General features: G+C 41.1%; 2 protein-coding genes across 5 annotated transcripts; one reads left to right on the forward strand and one right to left on the reverse strand.

Moving 5' to 3' along the window:
* The first annotated feature begins 141 nt into the window (after positions 1-141).
* On the forward strand, positions 142-10,330 carry paqr3b (progestin and adipoQ receptor family member IIIb). Of its 2 annotated transcripts, none has more exons than XM_066651770.1 (7): positions 142-281; positions 5,207-5,427; positions 5,537-5,699; positions 5,870-6,025; positions 6,474-6,671; positions 7,791-7,881; positions 8,215-10,330. In XM_066651770.1, the coding sequence occupies exons 2-7, from the start codon at positions 5,243-5,245 to the stop codon at positions 8,358-8,360; spliced, it is 939 nt and encodes a 312-aa protein (XP_066507867.1). In that variant the 5' UTR covers positions 142-281; positions 5,207-5,242; the 3' UTR covers positions 8,361-10,330. The 2 variants fall into 2 exon arrangements, with proteins under 2 accessions (XP_066507867.1, XP_066507868.1); XM_066651771.1 differs by lacking the exon at positions 142-281 and adding an exon at positions 291-920.
* A 1,505-nt stretch (positions 10,331-11,835) lies between these two features.
* On the reverse strand, positions 11,836-20,924 carry anxa3b (annexin A3b). Of its 3 annotated transcripts, none has more exons than XM_066650631.1 (14): positions 20,621-20,731; positions 19,523-19,570; positions 19,378-19,425; positions 17,735-17,822; positions 17,481-17,575; positions 16,577-16,690; positions 16,302-16,392; positions 16,138-16,217; positions 15,995-16,051; positions 15,676-15,769; positions 15,293-15,388; positions 13,941-13,999; positions 13,448-13,570; positions 11,836-12,317 (listed from the first exon to the last, which is right to left on the reverse strand). In XM_066650631.1, the coding sequence occupies exons 2-14, from the start codon at positions 19,535-19,537 to the stop codon at positions 12,255-12,257; spliced, it is 1,023 nt and encodes a 340-aa protein (XP_066506728.1). In that variant the 5' UTR covers positions 19,538-19,570; positions 20,621-20,731; the 3' UTR covers positions 11,836-12,254. The 3 variants fall into 3 exon arrangements, with proteins under 3 accessions (XP_066506728.1, XP_066506727.1, XP_066506729.1); XM_066650630.1 differs by lacking the exon at positions 20,621-20,731 and adding an exon at positions 20,742-20,924 and having other exon boundaries at positions 11,840-12,317; XM_066650632.1 differs by lacking the exon at positions 20,621-20,731 and adding an exon at positions 20,742-20,917 and having other exon boundaries at positions 11,841-13,063.
* Between the last annotated feature and the right edge of the window lie 3,698 nt (positions 20,925-24,622).

Genomic DNA, 24,622 nt, shown 5'->3' on the forward strand with positions numbered 1-24,622 from the left:
TCTTCAGCACGTAAAATATAAATAAATTGTATTTCTGATGTCAGAACTATGTAATAAACGCTAAAAACCTCCCATTTTAGTTATTTTAGAGAGACTAGTAAACGAAGCCTCTAGAACAGGCCTCTCTCTCTCTGTGTCGGTCGCAGGGTTTTTGCGTCATTGCGAACCTCCTCCTTGGCGCTGGGAGGCTTGAAAACGGAGCTGAAACTGAAAGGTTAAAAATCAAAAGTCTGAGAAAATGTGAAGCTCTGAAAGCTATGTGTCGGGGTCGGCACCTCAAGGTGAGGGTTAAGGCATGTTTCCGGTGTTTTTACGCGAATGAAAACCTTTATAAACCTGCTTTAAACACGATGTTTTTAGCATGTTTGCTAGCTGATTTTAACCGGTTCGGTGCGGAGCAGTTTACAGACAGCGGGTTTACCTCACTCACAATTACACCTTAATAAGCATTTATAATTACATTTCTTATAAGAAATATCCCGGGTAACGGAAGAAAATAAATCTGTTACGACATTGTATCTACGTTTCTGACCGTTAAATCAAATCAAATCAAATCAAATTTATTTATATAGCGCTTTTCACAACTGATGTTGTCACAAAGCAGCTTCACAGAATTCCAGTAAGACAAGATTTGACATGAAATGTAAAGACAAATGTAAAACCCTCAAGTGAGCAAGCCAGGGGCGACAGTGGCAAGGAAAAACTCTCCCAGCTGAGGAAGAAACCTTGGGAGGAACCAAGGCTCACAAGGGGTGACCCATCCTCCTCTGGTCAATCTACTGGTGATGATAGTTAGTAGTCCATGAGAACTTCAGTGTAGGGACAGCTTCAAGGCACTTGGTGGTTGCTGGAGCGTGGGCAGCTGGTCTGAAGCGTGGAGGAGGATCTCGACAGTCATCCATCAGTGTCCAGACAGACAGGTGGGCAGTCGTTTACTCGGAAAGATGTAAAGGGATGGAATTAGTTTTGAACTGTTTTGTGTTTGTAAAGTAGAAAATATGAAAATTTCCAGAGTGTGGCTAATGACTCCGGCAGATCTGACTATGACAGCATTAACTAAAAGGAGAGAACCAGGAGGACACACAGACACGGGAGCATCCTGAAACACTGGCATCCCTCCGCTCCACCGTCAACAAACCTGAGTGATCGCGAGAAGCGACGGGACGACAGCACCAGCGTCTCAGTATACTATAATTCCCTGTGTCCATGGACCCCCCGGATCTGCCGCCTTTATCTATGGGGGAGCATTAGCTACCAAAAGATAAACTAAACAAATGAGTTTTTAGCCTACATTTGAAGATTGCGACTGTGTCTGAGTCCCGAACATTTTCTGGAAGATCATTCCAGAGTTGGGGGGCTTTATAAGAAAAGGCTCTTCCCCCAGCTGAGGCCTTCTGAATTCTGGGAACATTTAAAAATCCAGTATTCTGTGATCTGAGTGAACGTGGAGGCTCATAATAGGAAATTGTATCTTGAAGATATTCAGGAGCAAGCCCATGTAGAGCTTTATATGTTAATAACAAAATTTTGTAGTCAATGCGGAATTTAACAGGCAGCCAATGAAGTGATGATAAAACTGGGCTGATATGTTCAAATTTTCTAGTTTTAGTGAGGACCCTAGCTGCAGCATTTTGAACTAGTTGAAGTTTTCTTAAATTGCTGCTGGTGCATCCTGACAGTAGTGCGTTACAGTAGTCAAGCCTTGAAGTAATAAAGGCATGTACTAATGTTTCTGCGTCCTGGAGGGATAAGGCATTTCTAATCTTAGCAATATTGCGAAGATGTAAAAAAGCTGTCCTAGTAATACTACCTATGTGTTGATCAAATGATGAATCCGGGTCAATTATGACACCAAGATTTTTTGCTGCTGAACCAGGTTTAACTGGAAAGTTAGCTAAATCTAAAATTAAATCTGATAATTTATTTCTTGTCACTTTTGGACCCAAAAGCAGGACCTCTGTTTTGTTGCTGTTTAGAAGGAGGAAGTTACGCAACATCCAGCCTTTCACGTCTTTTACACAGTCCTCTATTTTCTTTAATCTGTGTTTGTCATCGGGCTTGGCTGAAATATACAATTGTGTGTCGTCTGCGTAACAGTGAAAGTTAATGTCATGGTTTCTTATAACTGTGCCTAGCGGTAACATGTATAATGTAAATAATAATGGTCCTAAAATAGAGCCTTGTGGAATTCCAAATCTTACTTTAGAATAATTTGAATTTAGATTGTTTACTTTTACGAATTGATACTGTTCCGTTAAGTAAGATTTGAACCATAATAGGGCTGTCCCTGTGATTCCAACCATGTTTTCTAACCTTTCTATGAGAATATTGTGGTCTATTGTATCGAAGGCTGCGCTTAGGTCAAGAAGCACCAACAGGGATACGTGGCCTTGATCAGAGGCAAGAAGAAGATCATTTGTTATCTTGACTAGAGCTGTCTCTGTACTATGATGTTGCCTGAATCCAGATTGGAATTTTTCATATATATGATTCTTATGTAGATATGAACTAAGTTGTTGGGCCACAGCTTTTTCTAAGATCTTAGACAGAAATGGCAAATTAGAAATAGGCCTGTAATTAGACAGTGTACTAGCATCAAGATTTGGTTTCTTGATCATAGGTTTAATAACTGCTAGTTTAAAAGCTTTGGGTACATGGCCCAGACTAAGCGATGAGTTTACTATAGTTAAAAGAGGATCAATAATAGCTGGTAGTACTTCTTTGAGCAACTTTGTGGGAATTGCATCAAGTGTGCAAGTTGTACAGTTTGCGGAGGTGATAATCTTCTCTAGTTCTAATTGTGGGAGTGGGCAAAAGGTTTCAAGTCTTTCTTTTACAGTTATATTATGTTTTATTTCATTCACATCAGGTGGCAGCCAGGATGGATTTGATCCTGTGGCTAGAGTTTGTTGTCTAATATTCTCAATTTTATTATTAAAAAAGTCCATAAAATCTTTACTGGTGAGAGTTGCTGGAATTAGTTGTTCAGAACCTGCTTGATTTTTTGTAATTCTAGAAAACACACTAAACAGTGCTCTCGGATTATTTTTATTATGGGAGATCAGCGAGGCCAGATATGCTGAGCGAGCTTTAGTGAGGGCATTTCTATACTCTATAAGGCTGTCCTTCCAGGCAGAATGGAACACTTCAAGCTTGGTTGATCGCCATTTCCGCTCTAGTTTTCGTAATGTTTGTTTTAAAGTACGGGTCTTATCGTTATACCATGGTGCGAGCTTTTTCTGTCTTATACTTTTATGTTTAAGTGGTGCTACCTTTTCTAAAGTAGATCGACAGGTATTTTCTAGGTAATCAGTTAGTACATCTAGGTCCATTGGGTCTGATGGAGTTGGAACTGGGGTCGATAGTTCTGGTAGGTTTTCTATAAATTGTAGGGCGGTAGATGGTTTTATTATACGCCTTGTAGAATAGCGAGGGTTTTTACATATATTATGGATAAAACGTAGCTCATATGAAATTAAGTAATGATCGGAGATTGCTGAGGACTGCGGTAAGATATTAATTTTGTCAATGTTAAGACCTAGTGTCAGAACTAAGTCTAAAGTGTGGCTGCAGTAGTGTGTAGGCCCTGTTACATTTTGAGTAATACCAATAGAGTCTAAGATTGAGGTAAATGCCTTTTTTAGTGGGTCACTTTCCTTCTCAAAATGGATATTGAAATCTCCTACAATTATAACTTTATGATTGCACACCGCTAGGTTTGTAGCAAAATCGCTGAATTCTTTCAGAAATTCTAAGTAAGGCCCTGGTGGTCTGTAAATGTTGCATAATAAAAATGCGTCCTTTTTTGTGACCGGATTTGTAATAATAGTGGAGAGAACCTCAAAAGAAGAGAAGGTGTCACATTGTTTAAGACTAATTTCTAGGGTATTTTGGTAAATTACACATACTCCACCTCCTTTGCCTGATATTCTTGGGCTATGTGCATAATTATAGCCTAGGGGGGTGGCTTCATTTAGTGCTAAATATTCATTTGGTTTAACCCACGTTTCCGTGAGACAGAAAACATTGAATTTATGATCACTTATAATATCATTTACGATGAGTGCTTTTGAGTTTAGTGATCTTATGTTGAGTAACCCAAATTTTAGTTCTGAGGTGTTGCTGCTAGGTGTTGTGTATGATTTAATATTGATTAGGTTGCTGAAACAGGCTGATTTTGTTTTTCTACTTTTACATTTAGTTCGGGGGAAAGACACAGTCTCAATACAGTTGAACCTGGGTAACGTCTCAAGACAGTTCGCAGACGGTCGGTTTAGCCTGTCTGTCTGCGGCCTGGTCCCGGCTCTGGATTGTCAGCAGCTATCTACACTACTCTGCTGACTAACTAAAAGACTATGTGCTATACTGCAAGAAAGTAAGGCAGCACCCTCCCGCGTGGGGTGGATACCATCCCTACCTATAAGACCAGGCTTGCCCTCAAAACGTAACCAATTGTCTATAAAGCCCACTTGATTTTCGGAACACCACTTGGACATCCAGCAGTTTAACGCCCAAAGTCTGCTGTAAGCTTCGTCGCCACGCCGCATTGGTATGGGGCCAGAGCAGATTACGGCATCGGACATCGTCTGGGCCAGTTTAATCACCTCTCTAATATTACCCTTAGTTACCTCAGACTGCCGCAGACGAATATCATTGGCCCCTACATGAATGACTACCCTCGAATATCTCCTATTAGCTAACAGTCTAAGGTTGCCACTAGACTTCGAATAGAATTTAGAAAGTCCCTTTCAGCCCCACGTATATATTTTTTTAAATTATGATTAAACACCTCTTATTTATTTACTATCTCATACAATTGGCATATAATCCTTATAATTTTGACTCAACATCATGTTTGCGATGAGCTATCCCATAGCAATGGAAGCTCCAAACATACACCTTTCAGTCTCAATATTTAAATGACCACTTTGCTTCTGCATCTATTTTACATTTTCAGTTTAATTTGCATATGTCCCTTTCCCTTCCCCCCCCCTGTTCTTCAATAGCCAAATCTCTCTAAGGACTACAGAGCAGGTTGTGTTTAGGTGGATCAGAGACACCAGAGGTGCTAGAGTTTTAAAACACTATGCTCTGTAAAAAATCAACCTAGTAACACTAGGTAAATAGGTGTCCCTGTACTTTTGGCCATAGAGTACATATAGAGCATTTTTTAAAATCTGTTTATGTTGCTGATGTTTACCCACAGTGCTCCTGTATACCTGCTGGAAACACATAAACCAAGATGCCTCAGAAAATGCTGAAGAGCGCTCATTACATTGAGCTTGGCAGCTACCAATACTGGCCAGTTCTGGTGCCACGAGGGATCCGATTGTACACATACGAACAGATCCCGGTATTTCTGAAAGAGAACCCATACATTACAGATGGATATAGAGCACACCTACCCTCCAAATTATGTCTGAAAAGGTACGTTTATTCATGAAGGCCTTTAAAGTCAGTAAAAGTGTTATAACACTAACAGTGTTATAAAGCCCCTTTTTATTACAAAATGATGTTTGTTTTTCTATTCTTGTAGCATTTTCATTCTGTCCAATGAGACCGTGAATATCTGGAGTCATCTGTTGGGCTTCCTGCTCTTCTTCTTCCTGGGAGTGAATGACATGTCCTCAGTGCTGCCGGCTGCTGGAGCTTCCAGAGAGGACTATGTCATCTACTCCATAGGCCTTTTTTGCTTTCAGGTTAGTACTCACACACACACACACACACACACACAGGTTTTATAAAACACACGAAGTACTTGCATGTAGTAGATATTTTTTGCTGCTTTATATATGCGCTGAATCTATAAGGATAATGTTTGACGACAGCTTGTTGACAGAATTGCCTTTCTGTGATGCTGTGTGTTTAGGTATGCATGTTGTGCTCAGTGGGCTACCACCTCTTCTGCTGCCATCGTTCAGAAAAGACCAGCCGCCGCTGGCTGTCGTTGGACTATGCCGGGATCTCTGTGGGAATTCTAGGATGCTATGTTCCAGGGGTCTTCTACGCTTTCTACTGCAACAGTGTATGGCACATTGCATCAGCATTAAACGAGGACTCCGCAGTAGTCTATAATACTTTATGGTGTTATCAGATGTTTATATGTTAAAGCTAAAAAGATATCAATGAAAATAATAAAAAAAAACAATGATGGGGTGATTAGTTTGTGATGCTGTATTTACAGTTACACAGTTAGCGTAGTCAGAGGAACAGTCCAAAGCAGTGCTGAAAGACTGAGGCAAACGCATTGATATTTTTTAGCAGAGGCAGCTAGTTTCTGTTATTTTCACAGAAGTATTTGCGTGTTACTCTGTGTCCAGTTACATAAAATAACTACAGATTTAAATTCACTGTTTTAAATATAAATATTAATCTATTTGTATATAAATGTTATTCTCATGTGGTAGTCCTAAGAATAAAAAAGCACAAAATGGAATAAAATCAGTATTGAATTTCCCCTGATCTCTCCTCAGTTGTGGAGGCAGGTTTACCTGGTGACGGTTCTCGCGCTGATTCTGGCTGTGTTCTCAGCTCAGATACACCCACTCTACCACACGCAGGAGTGGAAGATCCTGCGCTCTGTCATTTTCTGCTCTGTTGCTGGCTATGGCATCATCCCTGCCTGCCACTGGGTCTGGCTCAATGGAGGCTTCCACGCTGAGATTGTGCAGGTAAGAATGGTTTTCAACATGGTTCTAAGTGTCAGTTTCTCTCTCCTTTACTCAAGACAGCACCCACACACTTGAGCATCTATTGGGTGAATTAAGAGAGTTGGTTTTATTTTGAATTAATATGTGTTGCCCTAACGGTGGCATGGTGGTGCAGCAGGTAGTGTCACAGTCAGACAGCCCCAGGGACCTGGAGGTTGTGGGTTCATGTCCCGCTCCGGGTGACTGTCTGTGAGGAGTGTGGTGTGTTCTCCCTGTGTCTGCGTGGGTTTCCTCCGGGTGACTGTCTGTGAGGACTGTGGTGTGTTCTCCCTGTGTCTGCGTGGGTTTCCTCCGGGTGACTGTCTGTGAGGAGTGTGGTGTGTTCTCTCTGTGTCTGCGTGGGTTTCCTCCGGGTGACTGTCTGTGAGGAGTGTGGTGTGTTCTCCTTGTGTCTGCGTGGGTCTCCTCCAGGTGCTCCTGTTTCCTCCCACAGTCCAAAAAAAAAAGCACACGTTGGTAGGTGGATTGGCGACAAAAAGTGTCCATAGGTGTGTGTGTGTGTGTGTGTGTGTGTGTGTTGCCCTGTGAAGGACTGGCGCTCCCTCCAGGGTGTATTCCTGCCTTGCGCCCAATTATTCCAGATAGGCTCTGAACCCACTGCGACCCGGAACTGGATAAGGGTTACAGATAATGAATGAATGAATGAATTAATGTGTTCTCGTAGTATTCTGAGCTGTACTGTGACATTACATTAGGGGCAGTTTGAAATATTTTGGTGGAGCTCTGTCTCTCTTATTCTCTTATTTGTCTCTGGTTATTCTCTTTATAAAGATGAACTGACTGAATGTTCGAGTAGATAAATAGATTTGAATTCCCAAGTCATCTCATGGATTGAAATCAATGGAACAGATTTACACTGCATTTAAGAAAAGGAAGGTGACAAATAGTAATATAGTATATCGTAATAATACAGTATAATAAAATAATAATAATAATGTTTTCAAGAACCCAAAGTGCTTATGTAAGCCATCACTAGGCTTTTCTACTAAAACCTAATGGTACTGTATTTATAATCATTAAAATATTTCACTGTAATAGAAGAACATTCCTTTACTTTCTTTTCTTATTTTTTTACTTTAGGCATTTTTTCCACGTGTGATGATCATGTATCTCCTTGCTGCCTCTGCCTTCCTGTTCTACATCAGTAAAATCCCTGAACGTTACTTTCCAGGTAAGCACCCAGGTCCACTCTTTATACAAAACACCACAAAACCGTGCCACATTAACATCACAACCTCAAGAGGCAAAGTATTATAAATGTGTGTATTTAAATAAGTAAACCGTTATTAGGTAAATTAGTTATCAAGTAACATGTAGATTATAGTCCCTATATTTTAACAGTTCCATTTGACTTATTTCAGCTGTTTTTGGATCATTTCTCTTGGCCCTGAAATGTTTCACAGAGTGTGGACGTCAGCTTTTGTTTTGCAATGATGTTAATAAAGAGGGTCTTATCTGTATCTAATAAATATAATACAGGTACTAACACCAGTGTGTGTAACAGGGCAGCTGAACTACCTAGGTGCCAGTCACCAACTGTGGCATGTTTTGGTGGTGCTGATGTTCTACTGGTGGCACCAGACTGCAGTCTACATCATGCACTACAGACATAGTCAGCCCTGCCAGGAGCACAGCAACAGCATGGGATAGAGCCTCTTTCCCACCAGCTTTCTACAGAATACCAGGCTCTAGCCTCACTACAGCACTAAAGCATTTAGGAATGAGCTAGATCAGTGGTTCCTAGTCCAAGTAAAGCACCTCAGAACTGCACAATTATGTGTATTTCCTGCTCAAACGTAGCACTTTCTAATTATCAGCCAACTCTAATATATTTATGAGCTGACTTAGGTCTTTTAGAGGAGGGAATACAATGAAGTTCAGTCTCCCAGACCAGGATTAAGTTTAGTCTTGTACTATAATTTCCTTTTAATGGACACTTTCCATTCAGAATGCTGCCTAGTCCAGGACTGGCTTAATCTTTATCTGAAAAACAAATAGTGTTTCAATGTATAAATGTAAGTGTTGCGGCACGGTGGTGCAGCAGGTAGGCTTCGGGGACCTGGAGGTTATGGGTTCGAGTCCCGCTCCGGGTGACTGTCTGTGAGGAGTGTGGTGTGTTCTCCCTGTGTCTGCGTGGGTTTCCTCCGGGTGCTCCGGTTTACTCCCACAGTCCAAAAACACACGTGGTAGGTGGATTGGCGACTCAAAAGTGTCCGTAGGTGTGAGTGAATGTGTGTGTGTGTTGCCCTGTGAAGGACTGGCGCCCCCTCCAGGGTGTATTCCCGCCTTGCGCCCAATGATTCCAGGTAGGCTCTGGACCCACCGCGACCCTGAACTGGATAAGGGTTACAGATAATGAATGCATGTATGTACCAAAATGGTAATCCATTTTCATTTTTCAGTCATTTTCCGGGACTAGGAATCAGTTTCTGCCTCATCGCTGCTACAGTGCTGTGTGGGACAGAGTTGGTTTGAAATAAAAAAAAAAATCATGGAATATCTGTTACAAAATTCAGCTTTAGGGGTTGTTACTGCATGAAAATTGGATACGCACAACGCGGATGCGATCACGGCTGTTTAAGGGTATAGCAAATATGAACGTTTAAAACTGCCTGTAAAACTTGTACCCTGATTTGAATGTGATTCTTGTATTAAAGGCATTAATGTGAGTTTGAGAGGTAAGAAATATCCAGATTCTCAAAATTGCAAGCTTTTGAATGTCTATAGTTTCATGTCATGTATTTACATTTGACAGGATTTACCACACGTTTTCTATGTACATACACCACGTGTTTGTATAGCCCCTAAAAAATAATACGTTCAGCTGCTTTACGGTGCACTCCTCATGGACGCAGATGTTCAGTTGTGCACACAGCTGGAACAATCCTCATAGAAAATCAGGAAACAAAATGAGGTAGTCTGGAGAAACTGCACCAGTGCAATGAATATGGGTCAAATGGGTCGATCCGACGCGATGCCTGAACATATCTTTGTTTTATCTTTCCATGTACTGTGCCGTTCAAGCCCATGGATTCACGGCATGAACTGAGCCTTACATACACAGCACTGATGAACGTGTACTGTACATGCTGTTCTTTCCTCTCTTCTCCTCTGTTTCTTTTCCTCATAGTTCTGTCATATCTGCTGAAACAAATCATGAACTTGATTACGTTGTATGAAGTATTGCTAATGAATTTTATGGTACTGTATATGGACATTTTGTTCATTTTGTGTCTGTGTTTCTTATATTTGACACTCTTTTTCTGGGATATAGAGACTGTTTAGGTTGTAGAAATGGTGTGAACATATGGGATCAAAGTTTCTCGAACAAAAGTGTTGATCTGCTGTTTAAACTGACCTCAGTGTTGGTTTTCAGTCGGTAGGATAAGACCAGACCGACTGTAAATCAGTGAACATGGTGTATATTTTCACAGCCAAAGCTGTATTCATGTGGCTGCCTTTGGTACTGTTGCCTTTTTTTATTTCTCAGTTATTTTGCTATTGGCCTTATTTTTTCATTGTTGGTTCTTATGTCTCTGAATGATGTGGATTTGGTCTGTACATATCCAACTGCTGTTACTGAATAAAATTATGTACTTTCTACAAACAATTTTGTGTTGTCTTTTATCTCTCCGTAAACACTGGCGCCAAAAAAGACCAAAAGGTGGTTTGAGAGCTAACATTTCCCCTAATCCAATTCCAGAAACTGCCATAATCTGTTTTGGTGCTGTGGAATAGCAGGAGGGATTAAATGTCCCTTTCCCTGTCTGATTACAAAGTGCAGTAAGAGAGAACGGGGTTTTTATAGGTCAGATTAATCAGAACAACAGATTACTGACAATATAACAGTAATCCAAAAAGGTTTTATGTTTGTGTAGACCTCAGATCACTGTTTCTTGTATTTATTATGAATTTATAATAAAAAAGGACTTTAGTATTAACTATGGTGACCAGACGTCCTCTTTTACCCGGACATGTCCTCTTTTTTAGACTTAAAAAAACGTCCGGGCGGAATTTCACAAACGTCCGGCATTTTGTTTTTCTAGAGTTTACATAGAACTTCGAGAAGTTTCGTTCACAAACTAGTCCCGCCCTCCCCTACTCCGATTGGTTCGCTTGATTGAGAAGGGAGCGTGGTGAAGTAGCCTTCTGATTGGACGGTCTGACTGTAGCGCTACCGTTATTGGTTGATAACCTTCTCTGTAAACATTTAATTGGTCAGTCTGCACGTCAGTAGTCCTTGTTTACGTCAGGCAAAGCTCATGTACCCACCGTCATCTCGAGCAGCTATGCCGAAACGTAAATGTAAGTTCTCGGATTAATTAAAAAAGAAATTCCCATGTTTTGTGTAGTAAATAAAGGTGTAAAGGACCTAAAAGCACACGTAGGTTCAGCTAAGCACACAACGGCAGCGAGGGGCTAGAGCTCATCACCTGAGGCGTGTCCTCTTTTTCACCATCTCAGATCTGGTCACCCTAGTATCAACTTAATAATTCACTAACTGTTTAATGTCCTGTTCATTTTCAACCCTGTATTCAGGCCTGTGACTCATTATAAGGGATAAATACTGTAATATTTAATACAATAACATAACAGATCTTCATATTTTCATGGACGCAGCTGTTGCTTGGATCCCACAGCTGCTACAGAAGTAATTAAAGGCAGAAGACCGGTTCGATCTACAATAGAAATGGGGCTAAGAGCCTTTTAAAAGATTTGCCAGCGTCTGTGAAGTAATGAGAATACCTATTGTTTCTGGGATTAAACATTTCATTGTCCTACAATAAAGACAAATCACTATTGTCCAGTCACTTACATCTGGTTCAATGGCTTTCTGTAAAAAATGCTCTTAATTTTCCCTGCAGTTCTTTGAGATGGAAATGTAGCTGTAAACATGAATAAAACAGAATATTGAAACACTACATTTTAACGTAATGTAAAGGGTCAATATAAATAAACCCATTCGGTCTCAGTTTAATAAAATAAACACTTTTGTATTTAAACGCTGAAGTTATAAGGAGTACTGTTTAAAAGCTATCAATCAGAACACAGGCAATTTACATATAATCAGTTAATCATAACATATTCCAATTCCATATATCAGTCTTAGTTTAAAGACACAGTAACAAAAATATCCTGCTAAATGTCTATGGGAAAAGAAGGGTGAGGATATCTTGTGCACGTTGTCGCCCCCTGTTGGTCAATAGAGAGGACACTTCTAGAGGAAAATACATTTATTTGGCAAAAAGATGTTTACAGGCAAAATGAACTTGGCTGAAACAAGGATTTACATTTCAGAGAAGCACTCCACTGTTGAACTCTGCACTTCCAGCTGATCTGCCAATGTACTGTCACTCGTGTACGTGAGTCATGTGTACGTGAATATTTCACATATTTAAACACGCCCTGTAATGCAATCCAGCTTGATATTCGTTGCACTGGAAATCTACAGAGAAAATAAACTGCACATTCTGGAAATGGTGGAAAATGTTTCTGTTTCAACACTTCATTGGAGTTCCTCTGTATTTTGCAGTGTTTGCTCATTCATTTATCATCCGCACCACACAGTCTCAGCAGAGCTCTCCGATAGTCTCCTGATGTCTCAGACTGGAGGAGGGGAGAGGAGTTTACTTGAATGTCTTTGGGCGTGGACAGTTTTGATAAAACAAACATGTAGCAACTTACTTATATATTGCTTCGATAAGTGAGTTACAATAACCTACACATTAGTGAATTAATTTGTTCCTTTAATATACTGAATAACAATCAGTTTACACTGATATTAGATTCAGTGAGGTATGTTCCATTAAAGCAAGGTGAGTAAAAGCAAGAGTGAAATATTTAAGCGAAGAACTTCAACACTGGGGCCATGTGTTAGACAGTGTCTAAGCCTAGTCATGAACTACATTTTCTATTCAGTAGCAAATCTAATCTCTTGTGTATTCCAATCTAGGTTTGTTAGCTGTCCAGGTACCAGAGCCGAAGAGTGTTGAAGTGAAGCAAGACACAGAAGAGAAGAATTGCAGTCCATTACTACTGTGCTATGTGAGCGACACCAAATCATTAGTGGGTGTGCTTACTTCCCTCATCTCAAAAGCAAAGATAAGAGAAACAGCAGACATGTGTTGGTGAGGTTTAAATGTATAATAAAGCCTCGAGGTTCACATTAAATAAAGTCCCAAAGATCTGGGCTGTGGTTGTAAGCTGAAACAATTTTTATAAAAGCAAGAGTATAGAAATGTTTAGTCCACGGTTTCGTAATGTGGGTGGAGCTAATCTTCGGCCCCGCCCTTTCAGTCATCCCCTCCACAAATCATCTTCAGACACTCGCCATAGTCTCCACCTACGTCTGACTAGAATTGGGCAAGAGGAAATGATTCAGAATTAAATTTCAGTGATTAGAATGAAGACTGGCTGCATCCAGAAACTCTAAACTTTACAAGCAAATGCCTTTGATTTAAATATATTGACGTGGGCCGGCGAGTCTCCTGCTCCTTTTCTCTCTCCACAACTCCTCCACTGTCTTCTGGGGTAGGAGAAAAGGAGCAGGGGCAGTAGCAAAGTTTCAGGACACAGCCAGTGAATAAAAACGAAAAGCGGAAACCCCACACAGATCATGCATTAAATCAACACCGAATGAAGAGTAAAAGTTTTATTGTGACTTCGCTGGCTGCGCTGATGGACACTGTGTAAAACAAGGCGTGGTTTCCATCCAATCTGCTTCTAATAAAACATACCTGAATTGCAGAGTACAAGGAGCAGCCATAGAGTTTTTTATACTCCGCCCTGATGTCCAGGAGGTCGATCTCTGACCGGGAGACCATGATCCTGGTCAGAATTGATTCAGTAGTTCCCAGGCCCTGGAAAAATAAAACAAGGTACAAAAGAAAACAGCACAGTGAGTGTGGTGTGATGGAGTGGTGTCAAATAAGAACTGGCTGAATGGTAAATCTGTGCAAAATTTGGCTGTCACTCTTTAAACATGCTCTAGAGAAAACACACTTCTGTAAATATGGTTGCGTTTAAGCTTATTTAAATGTGTCCACAGTGTAACTCAACGACTTTACACTTCAAAAAATTAACAAAACATTTAACTTGACCAGAGATGAGTAGACCATTGGACACATATTTACACTGGGACTGTGTGAGTGATTCAAACAGCACATATCATAATTTACTCTTAAAAATGGTTACACCCTGAACAGCATTTATGGTTCCAGCTTTGTTTACCTTCATACTCTTCTGGAGGCGCTCAGCCAGATATGCTGGGACACTCTTCACACACTTCACTGAGAAGATAGTAGTAAAATAGTATTTATTTCTGGTTAAAAACAACAAAAAGTTTACTTAAAGGCTACGCAGCAGCTCTATGAAAGTGTCAAACAAATAAATACAGTTCCTAACTTGTGTTTATTGATAGTCAGAAAACATGTTATTTCTTACTAATTGAAGGAATAAGGTTTAAAAGACCTTTGGTCCCCGCCCCCAACGGTGTTGAAACTCTAATAGTGACGTCACTATTAAAAGTCACTCTTGCCTGTGACGTAGATGGTGGACAACAACTCTAGAAGCTGCACTTAATTTAATGCAAAATGAGGAAAAGGTGTGTTGTTTTTGGCTGCAATCATTCAATGTACAGTGGGACATCTGTGAACAAATGGCCCAAAGATCCCAAAATATCCAGAAAATGGACTAAATTTGTCAACTTTAAACGGGCACTTTGGAAAGTACCATCCGCTCACTCCGTTATCTGTAGCTCATTTCACTGGCGCTTTTCCAACAATATGGGCATGTAAGGACACCAACGAAAGGTGTTCAAGAGCCTCTGTAACATGGAGGTAAACAGGGTAAGGACACTCACTTCGCCTGTTTTAGTTGGTGTTAGTTAACGTTAGCTTGACTCGCTAAACTCGGTGGCTCAGATTATACTCGGCTACGTAGCTGCATTACGGAGGTTTCTAGTGTCGGATGAATTCGAGTTCGACTTCGATCACATTTACAAGAATAACGGTACCTCTACATTTGAGTTTAGCTTATTGCTAGGCTATTGTCATGAATAATGTTGGTTATTTAGCTAGATACTGTCATAACAGTCAGTCATAACGGTGTTTTACCGCGGCGTTGTTCAGCTGTTGTCCACCAGTGACGTCACGGTCGCGTTCAAGAATTTCCGTAGCGAGCTCGGGTTTTTCCGTCAATTTTATAAAATCGTCAGTTTTAAAGCAAATTAAGCTGCTATTTTCATTTTAATTCATACTTATATCTGTCAGTAACTACAATAATGTGAAATATTCATGGAGGTCCATTAAGTGGTGCTTAGCCTTTAAACAAGAGCAACACTGTAGATCGGGGGTCTCAAACCAAATCCACGGAGGGCCGCGTGGGTGCAGGTGTTCTTTCCAACCACGCAAAAGCCCCACACTACTGAAAGTCAAGATCTATTGATTAGATCCAATGATTAAAAACAGGTGGAATGAGGTGTGGCTTCTGCGTGGTTGGAAAGAAAACCTGCACCCACGCGGCCCTCCGTGGATCTGGTTTGACACGCCTGCTGTAGATAAAAGAAAATGGAGTGATCTTACCTACAGCTACCAGAAGCTTCTCTATATTTCCAGACATCTCACTCTCGATGCTCTGCTGTAGGGTCTTCCCTGACAGATTATGGTACTCCACCAGGGCTTAAAGTATCATACAAACAAATATAATCCAGTCTTATTCAAACCTAATGCAAACACTGACAACATATTTTTTTATTTATTACTTAATGCAACAATCATTTATAAACAAAATTAGAGGCATAATAACTGAGGAGAGAGTTTGCGATCTGAAAAATAAATTCCTGGCAAATAATATTCCCTCTGTTTATGGAACAATTTTGTCTAAGGATTTAATAAAAGAAATAGTGTTTTACTAGAAGATATTAATTTAAATCTTTCAATCTTCTAGTTCCTGCAGTGGTTCTTACTCTGTCTGAGCTGAGGGACACTTCTGTGGCACAAAATATCGATAAACTTGCTCTCGTCTGTGCCCCACCTCTTCTCTCCGGCTTCATAGAGGACCTGTCCAAAAAAGCACAACCGTAAATATAAAGTGGACACAAAGAGAACTGAGACACAACCACAAGCCACAGCCAAGAATGTCTGCAACCGCACAGAAAAACACACCACAATATCGTACTATTAAAGAGTGCACGTTCTCTGACATGATACCACCAGTGAGTTCCTGTTTCCCAACATACCAAGCCAGTGAATAAAGCTGAAACCTAAGCATTTGTTCCATTTTACCTTAGCATCTGCTTTAGCTTTAGCAGCATCCACAGTTTTACTCTCATCCCTTTTTCCCTGTGGGTAAAGTGAGGAGATAGAATTACTCATTTTCATTCGTACAAATCAGATCCAAACACAACAGAACCATCAGTTGAGCCAACCTCAGCCAGGATGAGTAGAGCTTTCCCAAAATCCCCCGAAACCTCAGACTTCAGGTCGTGAATTAATGACCTTCCAGTTTCTGAAACCAACCAACAGTAATGTCAGCATTAACTAATTAACCTGCATTTAATACTGTAAAAATGCCCTGTAAACAAACACAAACCTGCCAGATAGGCATCGGACATAGCCTTGATCTGAGAGTTAGATCGGGATGCAAATAACTCAATCAAAGTCTTCTCAGTTGTTCCAGCTCCCTGAGTTAAAGAAAAGAGCTATTAACCACAGAATCACTGAGAGAGGTTTCTGAGGATGTAGTAATTAGAATTCTACTTATCAGTAAACCTCCAAAGAGCTAGAAAAGGCCTACGTGACAAAGAGAGAACTGTCAGCTGTAATAAACAGGTCTTTGTGTTATAGAAAGGGGTCTAAGTCTCTTACTTTAATCGCATGTATGAATTCCTTGCAGTCGTACTGCCCTGGGGGTGTGATGAGGGCCAGCAGGATATCCTCAAAGTCTCCACGAGTGTCACCCTTCAGGTCATCAGCAAGAGTCTACCATTCAAGAGTTCAAGAAGAAGCCCTTAGCTAGTTCAGTGAGGTAGGCCTTGTTCAAAATTCAGAACTTACAGTTTATAAAGTCTGCTTTAAAGACATTATTTACGTTTATTTTGAGAAATACTGTATAAACATTGGTAAAGTTGTACCTCCCTCCCCAGTTCATTTATAAAAATTAACCTGCAAAAGCAGACTATTTTGGATTCCCTGGTTTTGTGATGTCACAAAAATTGCACATTTACATATGTCCAAACTACAGGGGTTATGCTTAACCCATTCACTCTACAGTTGAGGAAAGCTTCTCTCTCGACTGATTTTGAAAGTAGCAGAGCATTCATTCATTCATTATCTGTAACCCTTATCCAGTTCAGGGTCGCGGTGGATCCAGAGCCTACCTGGAATCATTGGGCGCAGGGTGGGAATACACCCTGGAGGGGGCGCCAGTCCTTCACAGGGCAACACACACACATTCACTCACACACTCACACCTACGGACACTTTTTGAGTCACCAATCCACCTACCAACGTGTGTTTTTGGACTGTGGGAGGAAACCGGAGCACCTGGAGAAAACCCACACAGACACAGGGAAAACACACCACACTCCTCACAGACAGTCACCCAGAGGAAACCCACACAGACACAGAGAGAACACACCACACTCCTCACAGACAGTCACCCGGAGCGGGAATCAAACCCACAACCTCCAGGTCCCTGGAGCTGTGTGACTTGTAGCAGAGCAGCCAATCAGAATGGGGATCAGTAATAAGAACAGTATGGTTGGTTTACCCTCCCAGTTGCTTGATGGTAAGATTTGCAGATCAGCTGACGCTGGGCATTGCTTCTCTGAGTGAGAATTTCAATTAGAGTCTTCTCATTGGTTCCTGAGGAAGTTAGTCATACCAGACATTAAAGAAACTGAGATAACATTATTCACAGTCAAACAATGTGGGCATTCTTCACTAAATTCTGGTGCAGAGTAAATTTACTTAGTGAGTAACAGCAAATTCAAACATGTCAATATCAGTTGTGAAATGCCTCACCTAAACCCTCTATTGCTTTTCTTAAAGCAGCAGCATCTTCAGATGGATTGAAACCTGGCTTTTCTTTAACGGTGCCTCTGGCACTAGACTGGAAGATATGAAGAGAACATCAGGATATTTGCACATCACAAAGGTTTCTTAAAACAGAACATTACCACATTAAGCTTTCCAGCTACAACTGCATTACAACTGACATGCTTTCCAAACTACCTGTTATTGGTATTTCATTTTCTCCTTGACTACATCTGTGAAAGGATATTTCTGATTCTCATTTAAAAAAAAAAAAAATCAGCATCTATTTTAGGTGCTAAAGGTGCTAACAAGTTGGGCTTTTATTTTCTTGTGGGCCATACTTTTTAGAAATTAAATGGAGAGCCTTAGAGAAAGGAAAAACCTGAGAAATTCTGATCTAAATTACAGAAAGGGCATATAGTTTGCAGCCTAAACTAAGTCAAGCAGCCAAAAAGAGATAAAAGAGAAAAATATACTGGATTTATGAACTGAAACTCATCTCTGTTTGTAAAGATTGCAGATTCATTCATTCATTCATTGTCTGTAAGCGCTTATCCAGGTCAGGGTTGCGGTGGGTCCGGAGCCTACCCGGAATCACTGGGCGTAAGGCAGGAACACAGCCTGGAGGGGGCGCCAGTCCTTCACAGGCCGACACACACTCACACCTACGGACACTTTTGAGTCGCCAATCCACCTACCAATGTGTGTTTTTGGACCATGGGAGGAAACCGGAGCACCCGGAGGAAACCCACACAGACACAGGGAGAACACACCAGACTCCTCACAGTCACCCGGAGAAAACCCACGCAGACACAGGGAGAACACACCACACTCCTCACAGACAGTCACCCAGAGGAAACCCACGCAGACACAGGGAGAACACACCACACTCCTCACAGACAGTCACCCGGAGGAAACCCACGCAGACACAGGGAGAACACACCACACTCCTCACAGACAGTCACCCAGAGGAAACCCACGCAGACACAGGGAGAACACACCACACTCCTCACAGACAGTCACCCGGAGAAAACCCACGCAGACACAGGGAGAACACACCACACTCCTCACAGACAGTCACCTGGAGGAAACCCACGCAGACACAGGGAGAACACACCACACTCCTCACAGACAGTCACACAGAGGAAACCCACGCAGACACAGGGAGAACACACCACACTCCTCACAGACAGTCACCCGGAAGAAACCCATGCAGACACAGGCAGAACACAGCACACTCCTCACAGACAGTCACCTGGAGGAAACCCACGCACAGGGAGAACACACCACACTCCTCACAGACAGTCACCCAGAGCGGTACTAGAACCCACAACCACTAGGTCCCTTTATACCCTAAAAGGCAAATCTAGGAATATGTAATTAGTCTCTGCATCTAAACTCCTCATCCAGACTTTTTTTTTCCAATTTGCGGTGCAAGTTAACAGGATTGGTTCTTTAGTTTTGTGAGGTAAGATAACCTAGCTTTGCGCCCCTGCTTATTGTTCAAGTCACTTTAAGACTGCTTGTTAATGCCCTGCACTCACATCTCATTCCTTTGTTGAGAAAGCAATAAATGGCTGAACAAAAATGAACAGTAAGATTATCATAAAGCCATATGTGGGCATCCTTACAGTAACAGATAATGAGTCGGGAGAGTCCAGAAGAAGGCTCAGGTCATCCTGAAATGCATGAGCCAAAAACATGTCTTTCAGCTGAATAAAGTACACATGAGTGATTATGCAAATATAAAATTGCTTCTTGTGTAAGCATACACACCCATACAGTAGCCATTTTGGATGTCCAGTTGATGTTGCTGCGTTAAACCTGCATTAAAAGGAAAATTATCAGTGCCTTTCTTTTACCACAAATGTCCAGACGTTTATAGACACTCCGTACAATCACTAAATTCAGCTATTTAAAGCCATCAGTGCAGAATCACACACATGGAAGGCCAATCTAATGTGACCCAATGGAGCAGCGGAACATACCCAGTAAACAAGGAACGTCCCTGCACGTTCAAAATAGGTCTAAAAGTAGTCTGTCCGTCAAGGACATATTTTAAACGTCAATGGACGTCCAAAATCCATCTTAATAGGTTAGTTAAGTGGTGACCAATTGATAACGTCAGTGGACGTCCAAAACGCGTTTTATAGAAGTAATTTATTTCGGGACCAATTAATAACGTCAATGGACGTCCAAAATACGTCTAATAGTCGTCTTTTCAATGTCTGTGTTTGGACGTCTTTTCAACTTTCATTTTCAACAAGAGAACGTTGATTAGACGGCAGTCATTACGTTATTTCAACGTTGAATCAACGGCTAATTGTTTACTGGGTAGAATCATACTAAATGCCAACTGTAGTCTTGATGAGTATAAAACCCGAGGTTTGGGCTGTGGAACAGTGTTCTCTATAGTGATGGGGCTACATATAATAGCTTTAGGTCCTGATCCAACATCAGGTCCTGACCTCATTAATGTTTTTGTGGCATGAACTCCTAACTGCAATGTTACAATATGAAGCCATCCAAGAGGTGACAAAATAGTACAAAATTCTCATTAGTACCCCTGAAGAATATCAAGAGAGTGTCAAACAACTTGTGAAGGCAATGTAGGATTCATGGTTCTTAACTCTGCACCGAGCACAAAAGTAGACTTCACACACAATGGTCTAAGCCTCTGAAACTATTTGCAACGCTGCACATATTTTACGTTTTTCACGTAGCTTTTAGGAAACGTAATATAATCCATTGTAGTTCTTCTAACAAAAATCTCGCGACGTCAATAAAATTAGAACCATCAACGTAAGGACGTCCCGAGGTAACTTTAGCAGTGAACTGGAAAGTGAAAATAAATCTAAACGGATAACCACAAACCTCAAGTCCACGTTTGCGGTACAAACCGAACCTCAGCGTGAATACAGCTCGGTTTATCTCCACATTTAAACGTTTTCTATCTGTGTTTTAGATTAGTTCGGTGATAAAACGGCTAATTTACCTCAGAAAGTCCCGCTAGCCTCAGCGTAGCCCTGTCCTGTCAGCAGTTAACGCCCATTCAGAGCAGGAAACGGAGTGGGGATGTGGCTCCAGAGAATTGGCCTTCACCAGTCAGATTGTGGTGTTATTAAAGTGTTTTGAAACCAGAGCTTTAATTCACACTGAAAAAGGGGGTTTCTACAACCGAGGACACTTTGGGCTCTCCATTTTTTTTAAAGACACGCTCCAGTGAAAAAACAAATGTTTACCCATTTTGGCACATTGTAATTTATGCTGGAAGAGGTATCATTTGACAAATAAGCACTCAATGGCTATGGCTGGGAATTTCCGGTTTGAAAATACAAGTGAATCACACTGCCAGGATTTCTTACGTCATATATCCAAGGAAGTCATTTCATCAACTCACGGGGTGGGGCTTTTGAACTGCAGGTAAGCGGTGGAGGCGTGAAGGTTGATCAATTGAATACATCCGTGAATTATGAATGCAGGCGATGGAGTAATGTCAGCTATATTTTATTCAAGGCACAGGGGATTTTGTTCTTATAAATAGTTTCTAAATCTGATGGTGATGATGTACAGAGGCAACTATTTAGATGGTTATTTATTGACAAGAATAGGACTTTAAATAGACCTCAAAAACAAAATTAAATTCTAAGTAGTCTGTAAAGTACATTTCCCAACACACTACCAACGTGTGTTTTTGGACCATGGGAGGAAACCGGAGCACCTGGAGGAAACCCACCCAGACACAGGGAGAACACATCACACTCCTCACAGACAGTCACCTGGAAGAAACCCACGCAGACACGGGGAGAACACACCACATTCCTCACAGACAGTCACCCGGAGGAAACCCACGCAGACACAGGGAGAACACACCACACTCCTCACAGACAGTCACCCAGTGCGGTACTAGAACCCACAACCACTAGGTCCCCTTATACCCTAAAAGGCAAATCTAGGAATATGTAATTAGTCTCTGCATCTAAACTCCTCATCCAGACTCCACCACCTGTTTGCAGCTTGAAATCAATTTGCTGTGCAAGTTGACAGGATTGGTTCTTTAGTTTTGTGAGGTAAGAAAACCTAGCTTGGTGCCCCTGCTTATTTTTCACGTCATTTTAAGAAGTGCCCTGCACTCCACTCAAATCTCAAAGAGGTAACTATTTAGATGGATATTTATTGACAAGAATAGGACTTTAAATAGACCTCAAAAATAAAATTAAATTCTAAATAGTCTGTAAAGTACATTTCCCAACACAGCAAAAGATTCCAGGTGGGAAACCCTGAACAGAATGAAGTTGTTACAGGTGAAATATTCTGCAACAACATTCACAGGTTAAAGAAAGCAAATTTTTCTTTTGATATGATGTTGTCTTGCCCTGTGAAGGACTGGCGCCCCCTCCAGGGTGTATTCCCGCCTTGCGCCTAATGATTCCAGGTAGGCTCTGGACCCACCACGACCCTGAACTGGATAAGGGTTACAGATAATGAATGAATGAGTGAATGATGTTGTCTCCCTCAGCTGACTATTATTAGACACAACAGGCAACACTCTATGACATGAAGAAGCTGAAAGGTTTTTTCCACAAACCCTTTCTCCTGCTCTCTGAGGTGATTCACTGTGTCTTCACTTTGGAAGTAACAGAGCTAAATAAAGTATAGATTTTATGAACTGAAATCATCTCTCTCTCAGCTGCACATACTGTCATGATCAAATCCATGCCAAGGACATTTCAGATGATGCCGTTTCTTCTAAAACATCTCCAAATGCAGCCCCCTTGAGGAAATGATGGTGTAAGGTGGTAAAATGTGGATGTTGCTCTGTTTTTTACTTGGAACAAAGACCTGAGAGTACAGACCATTACAGTTTTTCAAGGCTTCATTCTGCAACCTGAGATTTCCCAAAGAGCTCAGACAGCTTTGAGTCTGTTGAGGATTTGCCAGGATTTTAAGCTTTATGTCTGAAAGAATCATGGCACAGATCATGCAGTCAGACACACACATGACAAATGTGAAATACACACGCAAAGGTAGGCTATGCCCATTTGGACAAAGGACAAAATACATGTGCTGTTGTACATCTCACTTTCCCAGGCAGCTGCAGGTATGACCTCAAAACCAGTTTGTTTCACCGTGAATCGCCACTGGGTGGAGTCATGTCCACAGTTTGGGGATGCAGCACAAATTTAAAGGTGCAGTTGCACGTGACAGCGTTAAAGGAGCTGTCAGTCATTTTTGCCACCAGAAAATTGCAAACAGTGTTTATGAAAATTGATGTTTTCTGCAAATTGTAACACACAAGTCAAATCACTAATAGTCCTTGAATGAACCAGTTTGTGCTCTTTAGAGTGTGTCCCCCACACTTTTAATACAAAATCTCTGATACGTCCAGGCCACTAGGTGATTCATAATGTGATTAAGACTCGTTTGTTTATTGCATCCACTAAAGATTCAAATCGATTCTACTAAAACATAAAAACCCAGTAAACAAGGAACGTCCCTGGACGTTCAAAATAGGTCTAAAAGTAGTCTTGGACTACTATCAATGGACGTCCAAAATCCATCTTAATAAGTTAGTTAAGTGGTGACCAATCGATAACGTCAGTGGACGTCCAAAACGCATTTTATACAAGTAATTTATTTCGGGACCAATTAATAACGTCAATGGACGTCCAAAATACGTCTAATAGTCGTCTTTTCAAAGTCGGTGTTTGGACGTCTTTTTAACGTTCATTTTCAACCTTAAGAGAACGTTGATTAGACGGCAATCATTACGTTATTTCAACGTTGCATCAACGGCTAATTGTTTACTGGGAAGTTGTTGACAGGAATCAGAGATGTGGAGAATTAGAGGTCTTCAACTCCAGACCTTTGATCCAGGTTCCATGCCAGGATTTTCAAATGGCTAGTAATGACTATAGCTGCAACTGCTATTGCACCTGACTAGCCAGGTATAGTGACGTACCAGCCAGCCATTGTAAAATCTGGCCTGCAACATGGATGAAATATGGATCTGGAGACCTCACTTTAAAATTGAACTGAGCAGAAATTGGAAGTGATTGTTCCATAGTTTTTAATGTTGTACCTTTGAAGCTAATGCAGAAGAAATAATAGAAGCTTACAGCTATGAACTTTGCTTTATGCCTTATCCACAAATGATCCAGTGCAAAACTAAAGACGGAAACCGAGACATCAAACATATGGCTTGACTTACCAAGTAATATTTGCAAAGGTGAAACTGCATTTGATTTATGCTGTACTTTCCTTTACTGTACAGGGTCAATATATTTAAAAGGTGAGAAATCACAAACTGTCCTTGCCTTTGGCCCTCTGTAGCCCCAGTAAAGCTCTGTGGGTAAAAATGCTGCCAGAGAGAACCACCACTGTAGGACATTATAAGTGGAAATGAGTAGCATTTAAATGCTCGTAAAAAAAAAAAAAAAGGATTGCATGAGACTGAGACAAACAAATAACAAGAACTCTCTTTTCTGTTCTGTTTTGGCATCCTTTCCAAACAGAATGTGTCTTTGAGGCCTCAGGGTGAACAAAAAACATATGCTCCGCAGCTCTCCTCTTGTTTTGTTCTTTTTTTTCTCTCTCTCTCCTCGTTCCCGTTCTGTGACCTGGGAGAAAAATTACATGCCGAGAGTCTTATTAATCTGGGAAATGTTGCCAAAACCTCTGGCCATGTGAAACATTCTGGTAATAGCTGCTCTGTGTTAAAAAAAGAGTCTCCTTGCTTCATCTCAGACTTCAAATCCAATGTCAGATCTTCTCTGTAATGACAGTTAAACCCATCATCAAACTGGACACTCGTCAATATGCCCGGCCTCACTGTTTCAACCCCGAGACCCTAGAAGGATTTCAATCAGCATGTAA

Source organism: Hoplias malabaricus, chromosome 18 (assembly GCF_029633855.1).
Source record: "Hoplias malabaricus isolate fHopMal1 chromosome 18, fHopMal1.hap1, whole genome shotgun sequence".
NCBI lineage: Eukaryota > Metazoa > Chordata > Actinopteri > Characiformes > Erythrinidae > Hoplias > Hoplias malabaricus.

What these genes read in the sequence shown, in the direction of transcription:
- paqr3b (XM_066651770.1), top strand. Translation starts at nt 5,243, where the DNA reads ATGCCTCAGAAAATGCTGAAGAGCGCTCATTACATTGAGCTTGGCAGC. An exon ending in ACGCTTTCTACTGCAACAGT is followed by an intron (nt 6,026 to 6,473) that starts GTATGGCACATT and finishes ATCTCTCCTCAG; the next exon opens with TTGTGGAGGCAGGTTTACCT. An exon ending in TCCACGCTGAGATTGTGCAG is followed by an intron (nt 6,672 to 7,790) that starts GTAAGAATGGTT and finishes TTTTTACTTTAG; the next exon opens with GCATTTTTTCCACGTGTGAT.
- anxa3b (XM_066650631.1), bottom strand. An exon ending in CTCTACTCATCCTGGCTGAG is followed by an intron (nt 16,052 to 16,137) that starts GTTGGCTCAACT and finishes CTTTACCCACAG; the next exon opens with GGAAAAAGGGATGAGAGTAA. An exon ending in CCTTGTACTCTGCAATTCAG is followed by an intron (nt 12,318 to 13,447) that starts GTATGTTTTATT and finishes CCCCTCCTCCAG; the next exon opens with TCTGAGACATCAGGAGACTA.